The sequence below is a fragment of the Ochotona curzoniae genome, unplaced genomic scaffold, assembly GCF_017591425.1.
Source record: "Ochotona curzoniae isolate NIBS_2020 unplaced genomic scaffold, NIBS_Ocur_1.0 contig_2723, whole genome shotgun sequence".
Lineage (NCBI taxonomy): Eukaryota > Metazoa > Chordata > Mammalia > Lagomorpha > Ochotonidae > Ochotona > Ochotona curzoniae.
Window position 1 is genome coordinate 5,186,256 of NW_024465573.1, and position 20,551 is coordinate 5,206,806.

The 20,551-nt window shown below is 48.8% G+C and overlaps 1 protein-coding gene across 2 annotated transcripts in view; it reads right to left on the bottom strand.

Moving 5' to 3' along the window:
• POU2F3 (POU class 2 homeobox 3) overlaps nt 1-20,551 on the bottom strand; it is a 74,395-nt gene that overhangs the window by 34,818 nt on the left and 19,026 nt on the right. For both annotated transcript variants that reach the window (XM_040977208.1, XM_040977207.1), the window contains exon 3: nt 10,773-10,807. In XM_040977208.1, the coding sequence (XP_040833142.1) occupies nt 10,773-10,807 (35 nt within the window). The remainder of the gene's footprint in view (nt 1-10,772; nt 10,808-20,551) is intronic.

Genomic DNA, 20,551 nt, shown 5'->3' on the forward strand with positions numbered 1-20,551 from the left:
AGTAGGGCTGTTTCACCTTGTGAAGTAAGAACATGACAGTAACAAATATCATCTACTCTGACCATCATTTCCACTACACACAATAAATATTTTAATACCAAAAAGGGCAACATCTCAGATTGTCAAAATGGAATTGATTGAGTGTTATAAAAATTCACGTCATTATCCCCCTTTTAAAGTTCAAGGAAGAAGTCTGTCACAGTAGCGTCTAGAGCTCCCGCACCTGTGAGGGAATGTGGAGTTTTACCCATCTAAGTGAGTTTGGAGGATGGTGTTTGCCTCCAGAGAGCAACATCTACATGGAGGGATTGGGGTCTTAAAGTAAGCAAAGAGATGTTGGAAGAATCCACAACTGTGCATTCCTAGCACTCTTGACCCTGAACCTGTTGAAGGACAATGGATCAACAGACCACCTGCTGTTCAAGGACTGTGTGACACTCCTTTAAAACATATGTGCACATATATGTCCTAAAAAGCAGGTTTCTTTTGGCCTGGAGAGCTTGCGCCACTCCAGTTAGCCATCTGGGGTAGTAATTAGCTGTGGGACTTGTGTGTAGGTTTTGACATGACCCAATCGTAGCTGCTACAGCCATTTGGAGAGTGAATCAATGAATGCAGGTGTTTTTTCTCTCTCATTCTCTTTCTTTCAAATAAATAAAAATCAAGTTTTAAAAAGGAAAAATTATTCTGTTTAATATTTCTTTAAATGCAGGCTCTCTTGAGGAAGAAAAGAACTTTTATACAAAACTCTGATTTGCCTACAGTGTTTCAAACTCCATCCTCTCAGGTACAGTGAGACAGGTTTGTGATGGACTGGCACAGACAAAATCTGGCACACTTTCCTTTCTTCTCTTTTTAAAAAATATTTATTTTTATTGGAAAGTCAGATTTACAGAGAGAAGGAGAGACAGAGAGAAAAATCTTTCATTCACTGGTTCACTCCCCAAATGGTTGCAATGACCAGAGCTGAACCAATCTGAAGCCAGGAGCCAGGAGCTTCTTCCAGGTCTTCCACGTGGATGCAGGGTCCCAAGGCCTTGGGCCATTCTCTACTGCTTTCTCAGGCCACAATCAGGGAGCTGTACCAGAAGTGGAGCAGCTGGGACACAAACTGCCACCCACATGGGCCCACAGTTTCTTACTGTTCTAGCAGCGGGCTTGGTCAGGCACGAGGCAAACGTAGGTGCACTCCAGAGGAAAGCCAGCAGCTGGAGGTCCTGAGCAGACTGGCCAACTAGTCTCCAGAGCCTCCCAAGGGCATGGCCAAGAAGAGGCAAACTGGAATCAGGCTGATATGAAATGTGGCGGGTGGAACCAATAGTGCTGCTAAAGGTTTCAAGGGCAACCACAACTCACATTTATCCAACATTTATTATGTCCCAGACTGCTTTTATTTTTAAATTATCATTTATTTATTTGAGATAGACTGCTTCACGCCCCCAGTGCCTACAATATCCAGGATTGAACCAGGCTGAAGCTAGGAGTCAGGGCTCAACCTGTGTATCACAGGTGGATGGCAAGGACCCAAGGACTTGAGCCATTATCTCCTGCTTCCCAGTGTGCACTGGCAAGAAGCTGAAGTTAGGAGTGGAACTGGGATTCAAACCCAGCCACTGTGATATGGAATGAAGGTGTCAAATGTCTGCAGCTCTCATATACTTTACACTCTAGATCTCATTCAATCCTCCTTAACAATCTTTTCGGTCCAATTCATTGCTTTCCCTGTCTCATAGAGGGGGGTCTGAGCCTTGGAGAGCCTTTCAGCTCCTGTTGGCTGTTGGGATTTGAATCCAAGTGCGTGATGCCAATGCTAGACCTACAGCTACCAGGCTGTCCTCTGCAGGGTTGGAACAAGGGACACCCGGCAGCATTTGTGTCATCTGAGTCTATGGCAGGAAGTGTCTAAAAAAAGAGAACTAAGGGTCCTCACAGGTGAGAAGGAAGCAGGGCGTGGTGGTCACTCCCAGGAGAAAGAAGGAAGTCTTGACTTTGATCTGGACACAGCAGCTGAGGTCTGGGCAATGGTTGACCCAGGTAATTGAGGAGGCACTTAATGGAGGGGGACAAGGTCCTGGCTCTGTCACCTGAAAGTCACTCCCCTAGCCTGAGCCTCAGTTCCCTGATGTGGTGAAGCTGCACAACAAGATTCCTTCTGTGCTATTCTGCAAGGAAAAAAAGCATGGTGTAGAGAAATCCTTGGTCCATGGTCAAGCAAAAGCGCAGGAAGTGAAGAGCAACTCAGCCTGAGCTAGGGAGTTGAACAGGGGCACAGGAGCAGCAGCCCAGGGATGGCCTCCAGAGCCATTCAGGCAGCACGGGAGGAGGGCTTTGGGGGTGGAGAAGATTAATTTGCAGCTGAAGCTGGGATTCTCGTGGTTACCCCTGCTGCCTCAACGGCCCAGTCTGACTTGGGGGCAGAGAGAAAGCCGGGCACCGCCCTTGGCCTGCAGGCACACACACCAGCACCCGCCACTCTCCGCCCTGCACCCTTCTCACGCACAGGCCCAGGGAGGCGGCTGCTCTCTGGGCCAGGGAAACCCTCTCTGGGTGGGAAGCCTTCTCAGCTCCACCCTTCACCTGGCAGCCTCCTCGAGCCTGCAGATCCTATCTCTGCCTCCCCAGTTGGCAAGGCCCAGCCAGGAGTGAGCTACGGGAGCTGGTGTGAATAAGAAGTCTGGAAATGTGGAAAAATACTGGACGTATGACAAATGAGAGACTCTGGGCAACTTGAGGGCATGTCTCACACCTTTCTCCTGTCTCAAAAGCAGTCAGGTATGGTGGAAAGTCAGACAGGCCTGCCTTACATCTGAGCTCCACCTTCAGCAATTACTTCACCTCTCTGAGCCACCGTTTCTCCAGCTATATAATGGGAATAATAATGCTTACCTCACTGGGCTGTTGTAAGAATTAAGCAATATAAAATAAGATAAAGCCCATATAAAGTTCCTGGCATATCACACCAACTATGGTCAGAACCCAGGCCCTGAGTAAGTCGTCTGACCTCTTCTTGCCTCCATGTCCTCATCTGTACAATGGGAATTCTAAAATCTGCCCTGTCCAGTGCCTACAACAAACCAAAGGCCCAATCAGTGGTGAAATTTTTTCCTGTTATTATGTGGGACCAAATCCAGCTCTTCTCTGCCAAGACCTCTCCTCCAAGGGAATCTGGCCTGAGAACAGAAAGAGCTAATCCAACATCTCAGCTCACAAGAGTCAGCTTTGGCCAGAGACAACTCAATTGAATCCCCAAGGAGTACATATTCCCTGCTGCCCACAGAATCTGGGAGGGGCCCTGGATGCCCTCCTCCCTCTGCCATCCTCACTGCTCTTCCTCCCATTCCTGGACTGAGAAGAACATTCTAGACCGCAGCCACCTGCTTGGGGCAGAACTGGAAACATGCAGCCAGACCCCAATGCAGGAGCACTTGTTGGTGATATTGGAGGTTATCTGGTAAACTAGCAGGTCCTAGGGCCTGTCCTCCACAGAATCCAGACAGCTGTTCCTCCTCCTGCTCTTCTCTTCCTTGCCCCCTGCAAAGCTTGGTCCACCCTGCACTGTGGTTGCTGCTCAGCTTACAGAAAACAGTTATTACTGGGGCCTAGGGCTACATATTGTGCATGGCTGGCAAAGGAGAACACATTTCTACTCCAAAAGCCAGCATCTTTATCATGCCTTCCTTGTTGCATTTGAGAAAGGTGATGAAGCTTAGGGAGAAAGATGATGGATCTCAGAATTCAATGGCCTTTTCAATAGCATCTGCTGCCCATCTGACCTGGGGCCAACCCAGTTAAGTGAGTACCCAGCCAGAACAGAGGAAGAGAAAATTAAGGTCTCTCATTCATCAAAAAGTAACAAGAGCTAATGGTCCTGGGTCATAATTGTATTCAGCGACTGATACAAGCACTATAGAGATCTTAACTCTGCTACTTCTTACAACACTAGGTCCTGTTACTGTTTCCATTTCAGATAAGAAATCTGAGCCCCAGGGGGACTGACCAATACAGAGGATCTAACTTAGCTCTGTGTCACACACTTCCTCCCTAGGCAAGCAGGGCAGGTGGAAAGGGGGTTCCAGGGAATCCTGAGACTAGCAGGCTTGGCTGAAAGTCCAGAATTCTCCATGCACAGTGTAATTGTGAAGAATTTCCTCAACATCTCTATGTCTCAGTTTCCTCATCTATGGAACAGAATGATACTAATCACCCTACAGGCTTACACTAAGTATGAAATGAGATAATGCACACAGGGGCCAGAGTTGTGGCACATCATGTTAAGCCTTTGCCTAGGATGCTGACATCCCACATACGTGCCGGTTGGAGTCTCAGCAGCTCCACTTTCCATCCAGTTCTCTGTTAACGTGCCTGGGGAACAAGCAGAGGATGGCCCAAGCATTTGGGCCCCAGTAACCCACATGGGAGACCTGGATGGAGGTCTAGGCTCCTGGTTTTCTTGTGGCCCAGTACTTGTTGTTGAGACCATTTTTTCAAAGTGAACCAGTGAATGGAGAATGTTTCTCTTTTTCTTTCTCTCTGCCTCTGTCTCTCTCTCAGCTTGCTTTTCAAATAAATCAATCGTTTTCTCTTGCTTTGTCAGGTGCACTAGCAGGAGGCTGGATAGAAAGTGTATCAGTCAGGACTTGAAAGGACACTGATATGGAATGCCAACATTGCAGGGAGCACAAAACCAGCCCCCCAACTATATCTTTTTAAAAAAGAGAAATAAATACTGTATGTAAAACACTCTGTACATGGCAGGTGTTTGGCACAGCAGTGTGGATGCTATTTACGGTGTCCAAGTCCTTTTTCAGAGTGCCTGGGCCCAAGCCTGAGCGAATGCACACCCTGGGTGCAGCAGATGGTCATTCAAGTGCTTGGGTCCCTGCCACCCTCATGGGATACTCAGATTGAACTTTAGTCTCCTGGCTCTAGTCTGGCCCTGTCCCAGCTGCTGTGGGCATTTGGAGAGTGACCCAGAGCTTGGATGACTTCACTCACTCCTACCCTGCCACCACCACCACTTCTCTCTATATATACCTGCCAAACACCCTGAAAACAACTGAACAACAAGAAGTCTTCTTTATAAAAATAAATGTATATAAATGAAACGTGTTGCACTCAGTGCTCTATACACAGAGTTTAATATACTGTATTATTAATAAATCAACTTGACTCTAATGGGGAACTCACTTCAGAGAAAAGAGACACATAATCTTGCCAATGATCTGTTTCCTCACACCTTGGCTGGATATGCCCCTAGTCACTCCATTGTCACAGGTGGTACTGGCATGGGCACACCTCGCTCTGATGTTCTGGGGAGCTCTTCAGACACCTTCCCTCTCACTGTGTGGTGATCGAGTTCTCTGAGAGCACAGGCTGTGCATATTATTTTTGGGGTGCTTTTTCTAGAGTCTCACTGCCTGACTTACCAGCCCTTTTTGATTGATTTAGCTTAAGTGGTGGAGGCTAGACTAGGTTGACACTGGGAATTCAATCCAGGTCTGCCATGTGAGTGGTAGGGACCCAACTAATTGAGCTACCACCTGTTGCCTCCCAAACCCTGCATGAGCAGAAAGCTGCAATCAGGAACAGAGCCAGGAGCTGAATCCAGGCATCTGTAGGTAAGATGCAGGTGTTTTAACCCCCAGTGCACTTCCAGGCTCCAGATTCCACAATAGATGCCCTAAAGTAGCTGACTATCACCACCTTCACAATCATCTCTGCCTTGGGGGTGTGGCTTTCCTCTGACCTCTCTCAGTGTCCTCTTTTAGTCCTATCTACAGACCTTAGCCCTTAGCCCATCCTCTCTATGTTCCCTCTCTCTGTCTCTTTTCCCATTCTGTAACACTCCCTTAGTAACCTTTCTTCCTATCACTTCATTGAACATGATTCAGTGGTGACTACACATGACACACACTGTCATTCCCGAGTCATCTCCTGGGTTCTGGAGCCAAAGTTCTCACTACAGAGTGAGCACCTGCAATTCGTTATCTAACCTTCCTCCTCTTCCCAGCATCTAAACACATTTGCTCTACCTTTTGTCCTTTTGGTTTTCTAGTCAGAGTCTCAACACATGCTCTGCTGCATTGCAAGGTAGAAATCCCAACAGTGCGCTGGATTCACCTCTCTCCTTTGCTGTCTAGTCTGTTGCCCAAATCCTCCTGATCTTTTCTCATACATTCTCTCTAGTCGGGGTCTCTCCATGCCTGCTGTCACAGTAACAACAGAGGAAACTTCGTGTGTGCATTCTAGATACTTGTCTAAGAAGTTCTCTTTCTCTCTCTCTCTCCTCAGTCTCACTCTCATTTAACATTCACAAGAGCCCCATGAGAGAGGTACCATTCTCCCCATCTCATAGTTGAGAACGTTTGGACACACAGAGGTGGAAAATCACAGTCAGGGAATGCCACGTCTGGCTCTTGTTTATAGACTTCATGCCTTTACTATAACTCCTGTCCTTAGGGTTGCCCACGTCTCTACTTCAACTGCATATCATGGGGCCTCTCTTGCATCAGTTCTTCATTCATCGTTCCCTCCCTTCTCACCCACCTCCCTCCAAAGCTCTTTCAGCCCATGAAACCAGCCACCCTCAAAGCTGCCTAGTGGTCCCCTGCTGCCTGGAGCAGAAACCACAGACTTCTTGGCTGGGCACTCACAGGTATCACAATCTGCTACACCCATGGCTCCAGCTGACTCATTCCATGTTGGTCTTCTCACGGGCCCCCCAGAGCTATGACCTTTCACACTTACTGTCTCTTAAGCCTGCACAGCCCTTGCTGACCCTTCCAGCCAAAGTCCTGCTAGCCTCTTGCCACACCTGATTCTCACACTCTCCTGGGACTTCCTTTGCAGTCTCCTAGAATTCTGCATTCTCATGCCTCTACAGGATCCATTGCTTAACAGTATGAGTCATCTTCTCACAAGCCTTCTATGCCTCTATGGGGCATGGAAAAATGGTAAACATTCAAAGAAGGAGTACCTGACTGTGGACTTCTTCCTGTCTCTCCCTCAATTTCAAATGATACTCATTGCTGGCTCTCACTGGATCACCAAAGCCAGATCATGCAGTTTACTTCCCCTAACTTTTCCAAAGCCCAGGGTGATTTTTTTTTTTTTTTTTTTTTTTGCTTTCTAAAGAGAAAGGGTGACCATGAAAAGTCAAGGAGTCCAGTGAACCAATCAGAAAATAGTACAAGGAAAATGTCAGCACAGATGTAAGGGATCTCGGAGATGGATACACCCACTCTTGGTTTCATTCATGAGGAAATTGAGACCCAGAAAGAGGTTTACGTAAGGGTAGTAACAGACAGATAGCACTGGAGCCCAGGAGTTCCGAGATCCAACCCAGGAGTTTTTGTATCCCCTTGGTGTCTCTCAACTCTGTCCTATCTCTCCTAACAAGCACAGTGTGGCCCTGCCTCTGGCTCCTTTGGCCTTCTCACCATTATATCCTGGATATGTTCAGAATGTTTCTGTGGGACCAGAAAGTTAGGTGCATGGCTCAGCATGGAGGCACTGGCTGAGCCTACATCCCTGGCTCATGTAACAGCCAGGGCTACAACTTATCCAACCCCTGCTGCGGCTTCCAGCTGCACTAACTGGCTTGGAGCCTTCTAGCTGAAGCTGAGCTTTCCCTTTGCCCCTGGGTCTGCCAGCTCCTTTCCCCTCCCGGCTGTCTCTATCTTCCCTTTACTCCCAAGGTAGCCACCTGAGCTTGTGCTCAGTGCTGGCCCCCAGACATCTCCCTGGGGATGATGCAGCAAGGCATCATGGGAAAAGCAGGCCCTAGAGTCCAAGATGTCAGTTTCTGGCTTAGCCATTTGGCCAATTGTGTGGTCTTTGTCAAAAGCCTTAATCTCTTAAATCCTTGCTGAAAAAAGGCAGGGCTGCTGGGAGGCAATTCCCTGAGCCTCATGACCTCATTGCTTTAAGTGGCGAGTAAAATGAGGTAAAGAAAGGCATGGCTGCAGAGTAGGGGCCCTGCGGCAAAGCCTGGTGGTAGCAATGGTGGTGGTGACAGGGTGATGTTCTTTCTAGATGTGTGGGAGGTGGGAAGGGGGAGAAAAAGGGGGAAGGAAGGCAGGAAGGCGCTCCCCAGCTCCCCACATGCATGTGTTGGGGCTGCTTCCAGCTCCTCCTTCAGAAGCCCCTCCCAACCTCCCGCCCCCAAGCAAAAGCTGTCCAGGTCTGCTCTGATTGCCAGGACGAAATCTGAACCCTTGCCAGTGAGGGAGGGAGGCACCCCTGCCACAAGGCTCAAGTGGGGTCCACTCCCTGCAGAAGCAAACAGGTGGGGAAACCAGACCCCAACAAGATACTTAAAGGCTCAGGGGCCTCCCTGCAGGCTACCTAGGACCAGAGGGGCTGCCCCAGCCTTGTCCCCAGCACACAGCCTGTGGGAGGGGGCAGTGGGCCGTGCAGCTGGCTGGGCTGGCAGTCTTGCTTGGTGTGGGGGATGGGCTCCCCACCATGCAGCTCATCCCGGGGTCTGGGGCAGTGAGAGGAGGATCCATGTCCTCGAGCAGAATGCACAGGCCCAGGCCTCATCCCTGCTCAGGATGCTCCTTCAGGATCACAGAACCTAGCAGCTCTCCTTCCCTCGAAGCAAATCTGGCCAAACCATCTGCTGGGTAAGATCTGCCTCATCTTTAAAGACCAGAGTAAGAAGCTGATTCTCCCATCTTCCTCACCTGGAGCTGTTCCAGGGTTTAAGCAGCAGCACTGACTGAAGGTCCTTCCTTACAGCTAACCTAGATCTCTTCACTGAAGCCTTTCTCTCTGTTGTAGGCCTCCGGCGTGGGGAAGGCGGCGGGGGTGGGGGCGGGGGGTTAGCATCCATTTGTGGGCAAATGACCCAGGTTTTCTAACCAAGTTGCAGAAGTGGCTTGCCTGGGAAGTTTGGGCTCAGGACTGACCGTGAAGGAGGTAGCCAGGTCCTTTTGGGAAACACTCCTGGTGCCTTCAAACTACTCTACAGATACAGAAGGACAAGGGCAAGAATGCAGCCCCATCCGAGACATTCATTGCCACTGCACACAGAGGAAGGCCCAGTGGCTACCCAGCTGGGTCAGCTGCCCTTCCCCCAAGCTATTGCCTCCCATCCTGCTCATCCTTCAAATGGTGCAAATATCACCATCTCTAAGAAGCCTACCCTGAGCTCCATGGAAGATTATTTTTGTAAGATTTATTTGAAAGGCAAAGTTACACACAGAGAGATGGTCCATTCACTGTTTCACTCTCCAAATAGCTGTAATAAGGCCCAATGTCAAAGCCAGGATCTAAGAACTTCATTTAGGTTTCCCATGTGGGTGGCAGGGACACAAGTACTAGGGACATTTTCCATTGATTTCTCAGCAGTATTAGGGAGGTGGATTGGAAGTGGAATAGCCAAGACTTGAACTGGGGCTCATGTGAGGTGTTAGTGTTGCAGGCAGAGGTTTAACCAGCTATGCCATAACACTGGCCCTTCAGGAAAAAATTAAGTATTCTGATTTTCTGATTGCTTTATTATACTATACTTACTATATTTGGAAAAGAGAGAGAACAACAACAACAACAATAACAACAACAAGAAATAGAGAATCTTTCATTTGCTTGCTTACTTCCCAAATGCCCGTAGCAGCCAGGGCTGGGTCAGGTCAAATCCAAGAGCCTGAAGCTCAGTCAAGTCTCCCATGTGGGTGACAGAAACCCAAGCACTTAAGCTTTCACCTGCTGCTTCACAGGGTACGCACTGGCAGGAAAATGGAGAGGACATGTAGGGGCCAGGACTTGAACCAGGCACTCTGACAGGCAATGTGAGAGTCCCTAGCAGTGACTCATCTATTGCACCAAACACCCCATCCTCTCATTTCAGCTTGATACTCCGCTTTCTACACACCAAACTAGGCTGTCTGTCTGCAGGTGATTTTTGTCCCTCTGCCTCTCTCCAGGGCCTGCCAGTGTAGCTTTCTGCTGGTCTCCAGCTCAATCCTCCTCCCAGCAGCTGCCCCAATGCCCCATCAGCCTCTGCCATCACAGCCTGTCCCAGGCTTCCAATCAGCTTCCAATGGCAAAGGGGACACCTTCTCTCGCAGCTTCAGCCTTTGCTTTACACACGTATGTCCATCCATCCAGCAATCTGCTCACTGCCACCTGCCATGCCCAAGGTCCTCCCTGCCACCTGCCCTTCCCCAGTTTGGCTCCCTCCCAGGGCACCAAATAGTGCCTTCACTCACCACAAACCCGCACCCCCCACCAACTCACCCATCCCCAGGGACTGGCTCCATGCTTGTTTTAGAGTTCTCTAGTTTCCCTAGCTGCAACCCCCCCATCAATGTCTTCTAGATGTAGGGTTTCTTGGGGAAACTCAGGCACTTCATGACTGGCTCCACAAATCCCTCTGTATTCAGTCAATCCTCATAAACACACTCACCCCAAATACAATACTAACTGAACTTCTGTACCTCTTAGCCTGTTCACAGCTGAGACTTCTGGTATATCTCGGGCTTGTGACTTCTGCTGAATACGTATGACCTACCAAAATTCTTGGAAGGGGGTGCTAAAGTGGAGGTTCCCAACATGGGTCGAGGGCTAGAGTGGGAGATTAGACTTGAGGGCCTTTCATCTTGAAAGCTAAGGGTTCTATCAATAGATGATTCAAGCTGTACTTAATCTCCTTTGTCACTCCCAACCAGACTGGGCATACATGACCCTCTCCATTAAAAAACAGAATTAAAAGAAAAAAGAACTAAAAACTTATGAAATAACCATTTTCTTCTGGCCCGAGTTCTTACCTGTCTGTTGAAATCTAGCCCATTTCGATCATTTCCTAGAAGAGATTAAAAAAAGCAATGAGTTGCCAGCAGGATTGGAAGAGGCTGAAGGTTAGAGGAAGACAAGGCTGCGGAGAAGAGCAGGTCTCTATTTAGGAAAAGGGCACCTGCTTCCCCCGGAGCCAGCATCCTCCTACTCATGCTGTTTCTTAGAAACACCTTTGGAAAGACTCCTCTGGGGAGAAGGGGAAGCAGGGAGTCAGGCAAAGAGGTCCCTTGGAGGAGGGCCCATTGCTAGTCAGAGGCATGGCTCTAGTTTCTGGGCCACAGGCACAAGCAGAGCCCAGCCTTGAAGTTTGAAGGAACCACCCTAAGGCCAGGAGTCCTCCCACCAGCTCAGTCCTGCAGGGATGCTGTCAGACAGGTGTCTTGTTCCACCCTTCCCCAACCCAACCCCACCACCAGCATTTACTTCTTCACTTAGTCCGTCTACTTCCTGTTATAATCAATACTGACCTAAACATGATCTCCTATAATAAAGAAACTTTTTGATATCCAAGTCTTGAAGTAGCAGGAAAAAAATCATGACTGGGAGACAGCCACCATGAATAGTCTATTTTATGCTTGTGTGCGCTGTCCTTCTTGGCTGTACAAAGGGGTCTTCATAAAGTTCCCGGCAAACACATATGAAAAAGTCGTGTGTGCATTTCAAAATTTTTTGCACCTAAATAAACCTTTTGGAAAAGAGAGAGAGAGAGATGTTTCTGGATTGGAAGTGAAGCAGTTGGGACTTGAGCCGGTACCCATATGGGATGCTGGTGTCACAGGCAGCAAGTTTATCACACTATGCCAGAATTCTGGGCCATCCATGAGATTTTTAGAAAGATTTATTTCTTTAGAAGACAGAATGACAGAAAACAAGGAAAAGACAAAGGCATCTTCATTCCCCTAAAGGGCTGTAAGAGCCAGGCTTGACCAAAGTCAGGAGTCAGGAACTCCATGGATAGAGTCTTCCACCTGGGATACAAGGACTCAAGCACTTGGGCTGTCTTCCATTGCCTTTCCAGGAGCATTAGCAGGGACTGGGATCAGAAGTAGAGCAGCTGGGACTTAGAACAGCCCTGCAATATGGGATGTTCACATCACAGGCAGTAGTTTAATCTGCTGGGTCACAAGGCCAGTCTCCTGAGCAATCTTGCATTCAGCAACAGCCAGAGCTGAGCCAGGCTAGAACCTGGAACCTGGAACTCCATCTGAGTGACAGGTACTCAAGACATGGGGCTATATCTGCTACCTCTCAGGCTTATTAGCAGGAGCTGGATCACAGGAGGGGGATGTGGGATTTGAACCTTCATTGCAGTAGGGATTCAGGCATCTTCAGAGGCAGCTTAACCTGCAGTGCCACAGAACTCAACCTCTGTGAGCTTTTAGAAGTCCTAGAGATCCTGGCTTCTGTTAACCTTTCCTACTTGGAATTTTGTCACTCATGATCCCCTCTTCCTTGTTCCCTCCCTGCCAATTATTTAAGCTCGGATCACATGGAATTCTTGCTGAAGTCCAAACAAGCCACACTCCTCCCAGTCACCTGCCCCTACACCTTGTTCTCTTACACAGCAAGGTAGTGCCTCCCTGCTCAGGACCTGGGAGGCCTGTCTCCTGGCCACACGGCATTCACTGTGAAACTCTTTACTTGCCTGTGGAATTCTCTCTGTCTCTTGAGTCTCTGACTGTTTTGAAAGCACTGGACAGGAACATGATCTACATGCCAGCAGGTGCCATAGAATGAGCAGGGGATACAACATGGATTGGAGGCTCAGGAACCACTTGTGAGAGCAGGGATGGGGAGCTAAGAGATCCTCTGTAGCTTGACTTAAGCTCATTTCCTTTCTACTCTGCTTCAAAGGACGCCTGAGAAATGGGTCCTTCCTTATGTGGCTGTGAGGCTCCGAGAGCAATGGGACCAGCACAATGAGAGCAGAATCAAAGGGATTATGAGATCCCAGGCCAAATATCGTGAGAAACAAAGCAAGCTCTACGGAGAAGCCTGACTTTGACATGCGCTGAGAGGGTATATAGAAACCTGCAAAGGAGCTCAAGGCGCAAAGAGTCCACAGGCTAAACAACTTGAACTTAAAGGGGTGGGGAAAGACTGTAAGACGATTTTTTTTTTTAATTTGGTAAATAGACACAGAGTCCCATCTTCTGATGCACAATCCAACTCCAAAAGCCCACAACAGCCAGCACCGGGCTAGGCCAAAGTCAGGAGCCAGGAACTCAATTCAGGTCTCCCATAGCGCATGCACCTTCACTTGCTGCCTCCAAGGGTCTGCATTATTCAGAAGCTGGACTTAGGAGTGGAGTCGGATGTTGAATCCAAGCCCTCTGATGTGGGACATGGGCATATCAAACACATACTCTACCTTTTCTTTTTAAAATGGCCCTTGAAGCAGTGATTTTAAAATACGTGGTAGGGCCCGGCGCGGTGGCGCAAGTGGTTAAGGTCCTCACCTAGCACGCCCGGGATCCCATATGGGTGCCGGTTCTAATCCCGGCAGCCCTGCTTCCCTTCCAGCTCCCTGCCTGTGGCCTGGGAAAGCAATCAAGGACGGCCCAAAGCTTTGGGACCCTGCACCAGTGTGGGAGACCCGGAAGAGGCTCCTGGCTTCGGATCGGCATAGCATCGGCCGTTGCGCTCACTTGGGGAGTGAATCATCGGATGGAAGATCTTCCTTTCTGTCTCTCCTCCTCTCTGTATATCTGCCTTTCCAATAAAAACATAATAAAAATAAATCTTTAAAAAAAATACGTGGTAAAAGAGCAAATTCATTAACTCAACAATAGTACTAAACACACGCTGGGTTCCAGGCACCATTCAGGCACTGAGGAAGGAATGTTGGAGGAGCCAGAGTGTGCAGGCTGGCTTCATGAGATTTCTTCTCTAGAAGAGATGCAGCAAGGCTGAGCAAAACATGTTTGCAGCGTTTCATGTAGAGAGCAGCACTGTGTAGAACATCGAGGTGCAAGCAGGACTGCCTGGGCAAGTCCTTGAAGGTGGTGCCAGGCTGGACCTGTCTGAGGTCAAGGCAAAGATCTCTCTAGTTGACAAGATCATGGCCAGAGACAGTATGAAGTTTGCCAACTGGCCTACTGCAGAACAAGCTGAGATGCAGGTGGGGGCAGCAGGGTGCGATGACGCCAGCCAGATGGGATTGCAGGCAGGTCATGGGGGAGTGCACTGGGGAAGCGAAGCAGATGGGCAAGACATGAGCCGATGTCCCATCTTATATCTACAGTGATCCACAAGAGGTGGGAAGGGGACTGACTGGGAGGCCGTGCCAAGGCTCTGGTGCAGGGAAGGCATAGAGAAGGGCCTAGATTCTGGACTGGCCAATGGAAGGTGTGGTCAGTGCAAAGGGAAACCAGAGTACTGAGGAGGAGGAGGAGGCCTTTTCCTTGGGAGGAAGTGGCAGTGCTCTTCACAGAGGAGGAGGAGGACTCCAGGAGAAGCAGGCTGGTGGCAGAAAAAATCCAAAATTGCATTCTGGACATGTTCCTTTTGAGGTGGAGAGGTGGGGAAGTGAGCCTGCACCCTGGGGAAATGTAAGATCAGGAAGTAGCCCTCAGCAGCTATCAGCTCCCAAGGGATATTTATTCCTTTATCTTAAAGCATTCGTGCATTTGTTTTGAAAGGCAGAGAAATGGAGATCATGACCTTCCATTTGCTTCACTCTCCCAATGCCCACAATGACCTGGCCTGGCCAGGCAGTGACAGCCAGGAGCCTGAACTCCATCCAGGGTTCCCACGTGGGTGGCAGGGACCCAAGGATTTGAGCCGTTACCTCTGCTGCCTCCCAGGCATTGACAGGAAGGTAGAACAGGAGAAGAGCCAGGGCTTGAACTCAGGGAACCTGATATGGGATACAGGCTTTCCAAGAGGCAGCTTAACCTGCTGCATCAAACACCCACCTCAAGTTCATGTTTAAAGCCTCATGACTAAGATCACGAGAGAACTGAATTCAGATTTTTTTTTTTTTAAGGAAAAGAGGTCAAAGAGGAGGATAGGGAGGGGTAGCTAGCTAAAGAGACTGAAAGAGAGTGGGCACTCAGGTAGAAGTTTGGTCGGATAAGCTTGGGAGGTAAGAGCAGCCGGTGCCTCCAGAGAAGGTAATAATACACACATGAATGAGACCCAGAAACAACAGAACAATAGGGGCTAACAAACCAGTGTGGTTTGGAGAAAGCTCTCAGGTTTGTGGATAATTAAAAAATGTCTTCACTTTTGATTCCTGCATATCCATTGTTACTGTTGCATGTGAAAACTGAGCAATGAACAGGCCAGCCAGCAGAATTCAGAGTCTGAACTGAAACCCACCAAGTGCTCTTACCCAGGGCTCATCCCAAGGTCCATCTCAAGAGGCCTCTCCCGTGAGGATGCACCTGCTGCCCTCTCAGCCCTGTGGTGGAGTTACTGCTTCTCATCCAATTCCCTCTTTACCTGCATCAGGCTCCCTGCCTCAGTGTCCTTGTTCCCTGGGCTAACTGAATGGGTGAACTGGAGGTGTCAGGGCTAGGAGATGCCCCAGGATGATGCCCTAGGAGATCAGGGAGAAGAATAACCCACAGCTGTCAGCATCGAAAGGACGGCTGAGTTTCCCAGAGTGGTTGCCACTCAATTCAAATTCCATGACAAAGCAGGCAAGAGTGTTCCCTGGGAACATGATATTTTCCATGGCTTCCAACCTAAGCAAAGGAGTGTGGGGTATCTGGAGGGGAGGGGTCCAGGCTAAGGAAGGTGGCATAGTGTAATGGAAGCATTAGGTGAACATCTGATTATAGAGTTGATTCTCCCTCCAGATCTGACCTCCTCAGGTCTCATTGTACAGCCACACTTGTTCCTGCTTCTCTCCATTTGTCTGCTGGATTTGTTCCATGTGGTGTCTCTCACCTACCCAGCCTGTGGGAAGGCCAGGGAGGTAGCACCTGCAAATCATGGGCCACAGTCTGGCTTGCTGGGGACAGCTGTTCCCCGGAAACTAAGAGCAAGCAAGGTGGGGTGCAGCTACCATATTGTGTGCAATACTGGCCTGCTAGCACCAGGAACTTTTTTTTCCAATCCCATTAAAGTGCTGTGTGAATGACATGCTAAGAAAGAGCCCTGGACTTACAGTCAGAGGACTCAGGTTCAAGCTTGAGCTCCATTGTCCATAAGCTGTGGGATCTTGGTCAAAGCAGGGTCCTCTTAAAGCCTCAGGCCTTTCAGTGGTGAAAGCAGCTCATCTTCCTCATTCCCCTGCTTTCCCAGGAACACAGTGATGCCCCAGGGAGCTGTGCATTGTGACCTGAATAGCACCATGCAGGAGCATAGCTGAATCCCACGCCTGCAAAGCCATTCGCCAAGCAGGTGCAGTCTGGTCCTGTGCTGGGGTCTTTGCACACTCTCAAATGCCTTTCTCTGTCTGGAAAAGACCATCTCAATCTTCAAGAGCCAACTTAAACATCACATCCCCACCAAGCTTACCTATGACAAATGAAAGGATTTCCTCCTCTTTGTTTCCTCATCTCTCATTTACATCTCTGACAGCATACGCTGTACTTTTTAGGAGTTAATGGTGTGTGTGTGTCTCCCTTGTGAGATTATGAGCTCCCAGATGCCAGGTTATTACCTAGTATTCATCTTTGTAGCTCCAGGGTCTGCACATGACAGGTGTGGGATGACTATGGATGGAACTGATCCAAACTACTGAGAAACTGCTGCAAAGACTGCCTTTCTCTTCAAACCCCAGCAGCCATGGGCATGGCCGTGCATTGGTAGAAAGCTGGGCACACTCTTTGAAAGCCCTGGTTTCCTCTTGGGAATCTGGCTGACTCCTTCAGGGAACCTGGATCAGGACAGAACCCTTACAGTCAGACACTTCTTTAGAGTCCAGCACTGAAGCTCCAACCTAGAATGGAAACGCTTCTTCTTGGGGTCATGCAGCCTCAGAGAACCTGAACTAGGACAAGCACTGGAATCTTGTGACTCATATCATCTTCCCAGTAAGTCTCCAGCCTGCAGTGTCTGACAGACTGGTCGGCTTTCACCAACAGCTTAGGCAAACAAACAGGAGGGATGCTGATCCCATTCAGAAGTGATTTGAAGTGTGGTGAAAAAGGAACTCGTCACAGTGGCTGATGGGGCAGGCACTTAGCCTGGTAGTCAGGACGTTGGCTGAGACTTCCGTGTCTTTCATGCAACCCCCAACTCTGGCTCCTGACTCCAACTTCCTGCCAATGCAGCCCTGACAGGCAGTGGTGATGGCTCGGGTTCCTGACATCCAGGTGGGGGACCTGGATGGAGTTTCTGGCTGCTAGTCACTGTGGACATTCAGGGAGTGAATCAGTGACAGAGAGCAGACTCATTCAACCTCACTTTATGTCCCCCATCCCCCAAAAAATAACTTTTTTAAAAAATAAAAATCATAGGCCCGGCGTGATGGCGCAGTGGTTAAGGTCCTTGCCTTTCATGCCCGGGATCCCATATGGGCGCCAGTTCTAATCCCAGCAGCTCCACTTCCCATCCAGCTCCCTGCTTGTGGCCTGAGAAAGCAGTCAAGGATGGACCAGAGCCTTGGGACCCTGCACCTGTGTGGGAGACCCGGAAGAAGTTCCTGGATTCTGGCTTCGGATTGGCATAGCATCGGCCGTTGTGCTCACTTGGGGAGTGAATCATCGGATGGAAGATCTTCCTCTCTGTCTCTCCTCCTCTCTGTATATCTGACTTTCCAATAAATAAATAAAAATAAAAAATAAATCTTTTAAAAAAATAAAAATCGTATAAGTAAATGACAGAGTCAGGATTAGGAAACACTTTCATAGACACTTACTGGAGGTAAAGACAAGAGAAAATACAAAGAAATACATGAAAATCCTGAACTTTCATTGAAAAAATATCAATTCTGTAAGTTTGATAGGTTAGGCTGAACTGTACATTTAGAAATGGTTAAGATGCGGCCCAACACGGTAGCCAGGAGCTTCTGGGTCTCACACACAGGTGCAGAATCCCAAGGCCTTGAACCACCCTCAACTGCTTTCCCAGGCCACAAGCAGGGAGCTGAATGAGGAGCGGGACCACTGGGACATAACCTGGTGCCCACATGCTAGGCGAGGACTTAAACTGCTAGGCTACTGTGCTGGGCCCAGGACATTTTTTTTTTTAAGTAAACCAATGATTTTTTTTTTAAGGGATTTTGTTTTGAGAAATAAACTTGAAAATTGACTTTTCAATCTCATGCTAGAGAGTTGGCTAAAATTGTAACATTAAGACCTGCCCAATTCTTTTCTTTTTTCTTATTTTTCATAATGCAAATTCAATAGACTCAGAGATAACCCCTTCCACCCTCCCCGACTATTCTCCCCACCAGTGTTTTCTTCTGCATTATAGAATAGTCCTTCAGCAACAGTCACAAATCCATCATTCCTCTATTTAAGCGCAGAATAAAAGATGGGTTTGCCTCACTTTTACAGACATCTGCTCCAATGTGAAGCCTTTCTCCCAGTAAAGACTTTCTTCAGTAAAACCAGCAGCCACGCTCAAACAGACCAAGAACTGAAATACTCACAGCTGCTACATGGAGTGATCCAAAGTTTTTAAAATACTTGACCATCCAAACTCTCATGAGAATTAAAAGAGGGCCTGGCTGTGTTAGGTATAAGCATGATGTTGTGCTCAAGAAGGCAGCACCAACAGGTGTGGGTGACAGGTGTGTCTAGCTGGAAGTGTCACCCACTGAGGTCTCTCTAGTTCTCTGTTAAAGTCCTTGTGGACTTCCTGGCAATAAAGCAGGAAATGGGAGAACATCTTGGAGCCCTGCCGGTTGGTGGGGCTGGGAGGCAAGCTCCAGGCCACAGGGAGAATGAGGTACTAGTATCCATTGGTTTTTACAGGTGAGGGAAGGAGGCCATGTGATTTACATGAAGTAGGAGGTTTTACAGGCTGGCTGAGTGTTGGGGAAGGACCCTTAGTGAAGAGGTGGGGTGTGTGTGACAAAAGCCCATGTCTCCAGACCTCCAGCACACTTATTTTTCCTTCCCCAGCATGACTACTGCATTACTAGCAGCCCTTTTTCCCCTTTTTAAAAAGATTTATTTATTTAGTTTTATTGGAAAGTCAGATATACAGAGAGGAGGAGAGACAGAGAGCAAGATCTTCTGTCCATTGAATAACTCCCCAAGTGGTTACAATGGCAGGAGCTGTGCCGATCTGAAGCCAGGAGCCAGAACACTCCTCTGGGTCTCCTGCACAGGTGCAGGGTCCCAAGGCTTTGGGCCATCCCATATTGCTTTCCCGGGCTACAAACAGAGAGCTGGATGGGAAGCAGGGCTACCGGGATTAGAACCGATGCCCATTTTGGATCCTGGCAAGACAAGGACTTCAGCTGTTAGGCTACTATGCCAGGTCCCTAAATAGCTTTTAAAATTGGAGAAGGTCTGAAGTCTCCTCCAAGGCCCCTGTTGAGCTCCTCCAAACTCAACACCCTCCCTGGTCCCACAGGACACCCAGGACTGCTCATTCCACCCAAGAGCTTTCTGTCAGGTCAGGGACCAGGGCTGAAGTTGGAAGAGTTCAGGTTAAAGGTAAGGACAATTTCTGGGTCTGCAGGATTTGGCAGTGGCAGAAAGAAAGAGAAAGGCACACTGAATTCTTAGGGAGCCCCAGAACCCTCTTAAACAGGGATTGGTCACTATGCCCAAGTGGGAACATCCAAGGATTAGCCTGTACTCCCCAATGCTAGGAGTGGGCATGGGCACCCAGGAGGGAGGCCTGCTCTCCTGCCTCTCAGTTGGGAGGCCTGCTCTCCCGCCTCTCAGTTGGGCCAATAGCCTTGCCTTCTTGCAGGCCTGGCTGATTTGCATAGCTTTGGCAGCTCTGGGATGTGAGTTTGCCTGGGGAGCAATTCTCTGGGTGAGGGAGGTGGAAGTGCAAGAACTGTTCGAGCAGGATTTTTCACTTTTGCTGGGTAAACAAGGCGCAGGCATTCCGCAAGAAGGCTGGGCCTCTCCCGTTTCTGGACTGCTCTCTTCTCACCAACTCTGTCATCCAGTAAAGCCAAGAAAGTCTTCCAGGCACACTTTATTACCACTTCGCAAACTTGCCACCACTTCTGGGCACAGCACTTATGAAGGTCCTGGGATCCTGGAGGCATTGCTGAACATCCAGACATCAGAGCAAACCAAATGGCTCCCAGTGTGAGCACCAAGGCCAGTCAAGCTTGGTCTTTTCTGGGACCCCAAGGGCAAGTGTGCCGTGTGGCCCAATAGTCAGGACTCTGGACAGAGAACACCAGATAAACTGGGCTCTAGCATTCTCTCATAGGCTTGCCAACTGAGGGCAAATAACAAAGCCATCAATTTCCCAGAAAGATCAAAATGGAAAGTTCCTTTCCCTCTTCTTTCCACCTCTTTCTTAGGAGCAGGAGGAGCCCAAGTTTGCTCCTTGAAGGTACTCAAAGAATAGGCTATAGAAGGACCTGGCAGACTGTGGGGACAGCACTGGTTTAGCAGCTACAAGGACTGAGTTTCAGTTGAGTATCCTTGGTTAGGTCAGGGTGTGGATAGCAATTGCAAACTTGTATGCATACAAGCATACAAGTACCTTGGACAGACATCACTGGCAGATTCTTGCACTCTTTTGCTTTCAACTCAGGGTTCAGCCATCCATCAACTGACATCAAAATTAGCTCACCTGAATATATCCACTTATTAGATTTCTCTGCTTCTTCCATCTCTGACAGTCTGTGAAGTTTGAGGTCTGTATCATTTAG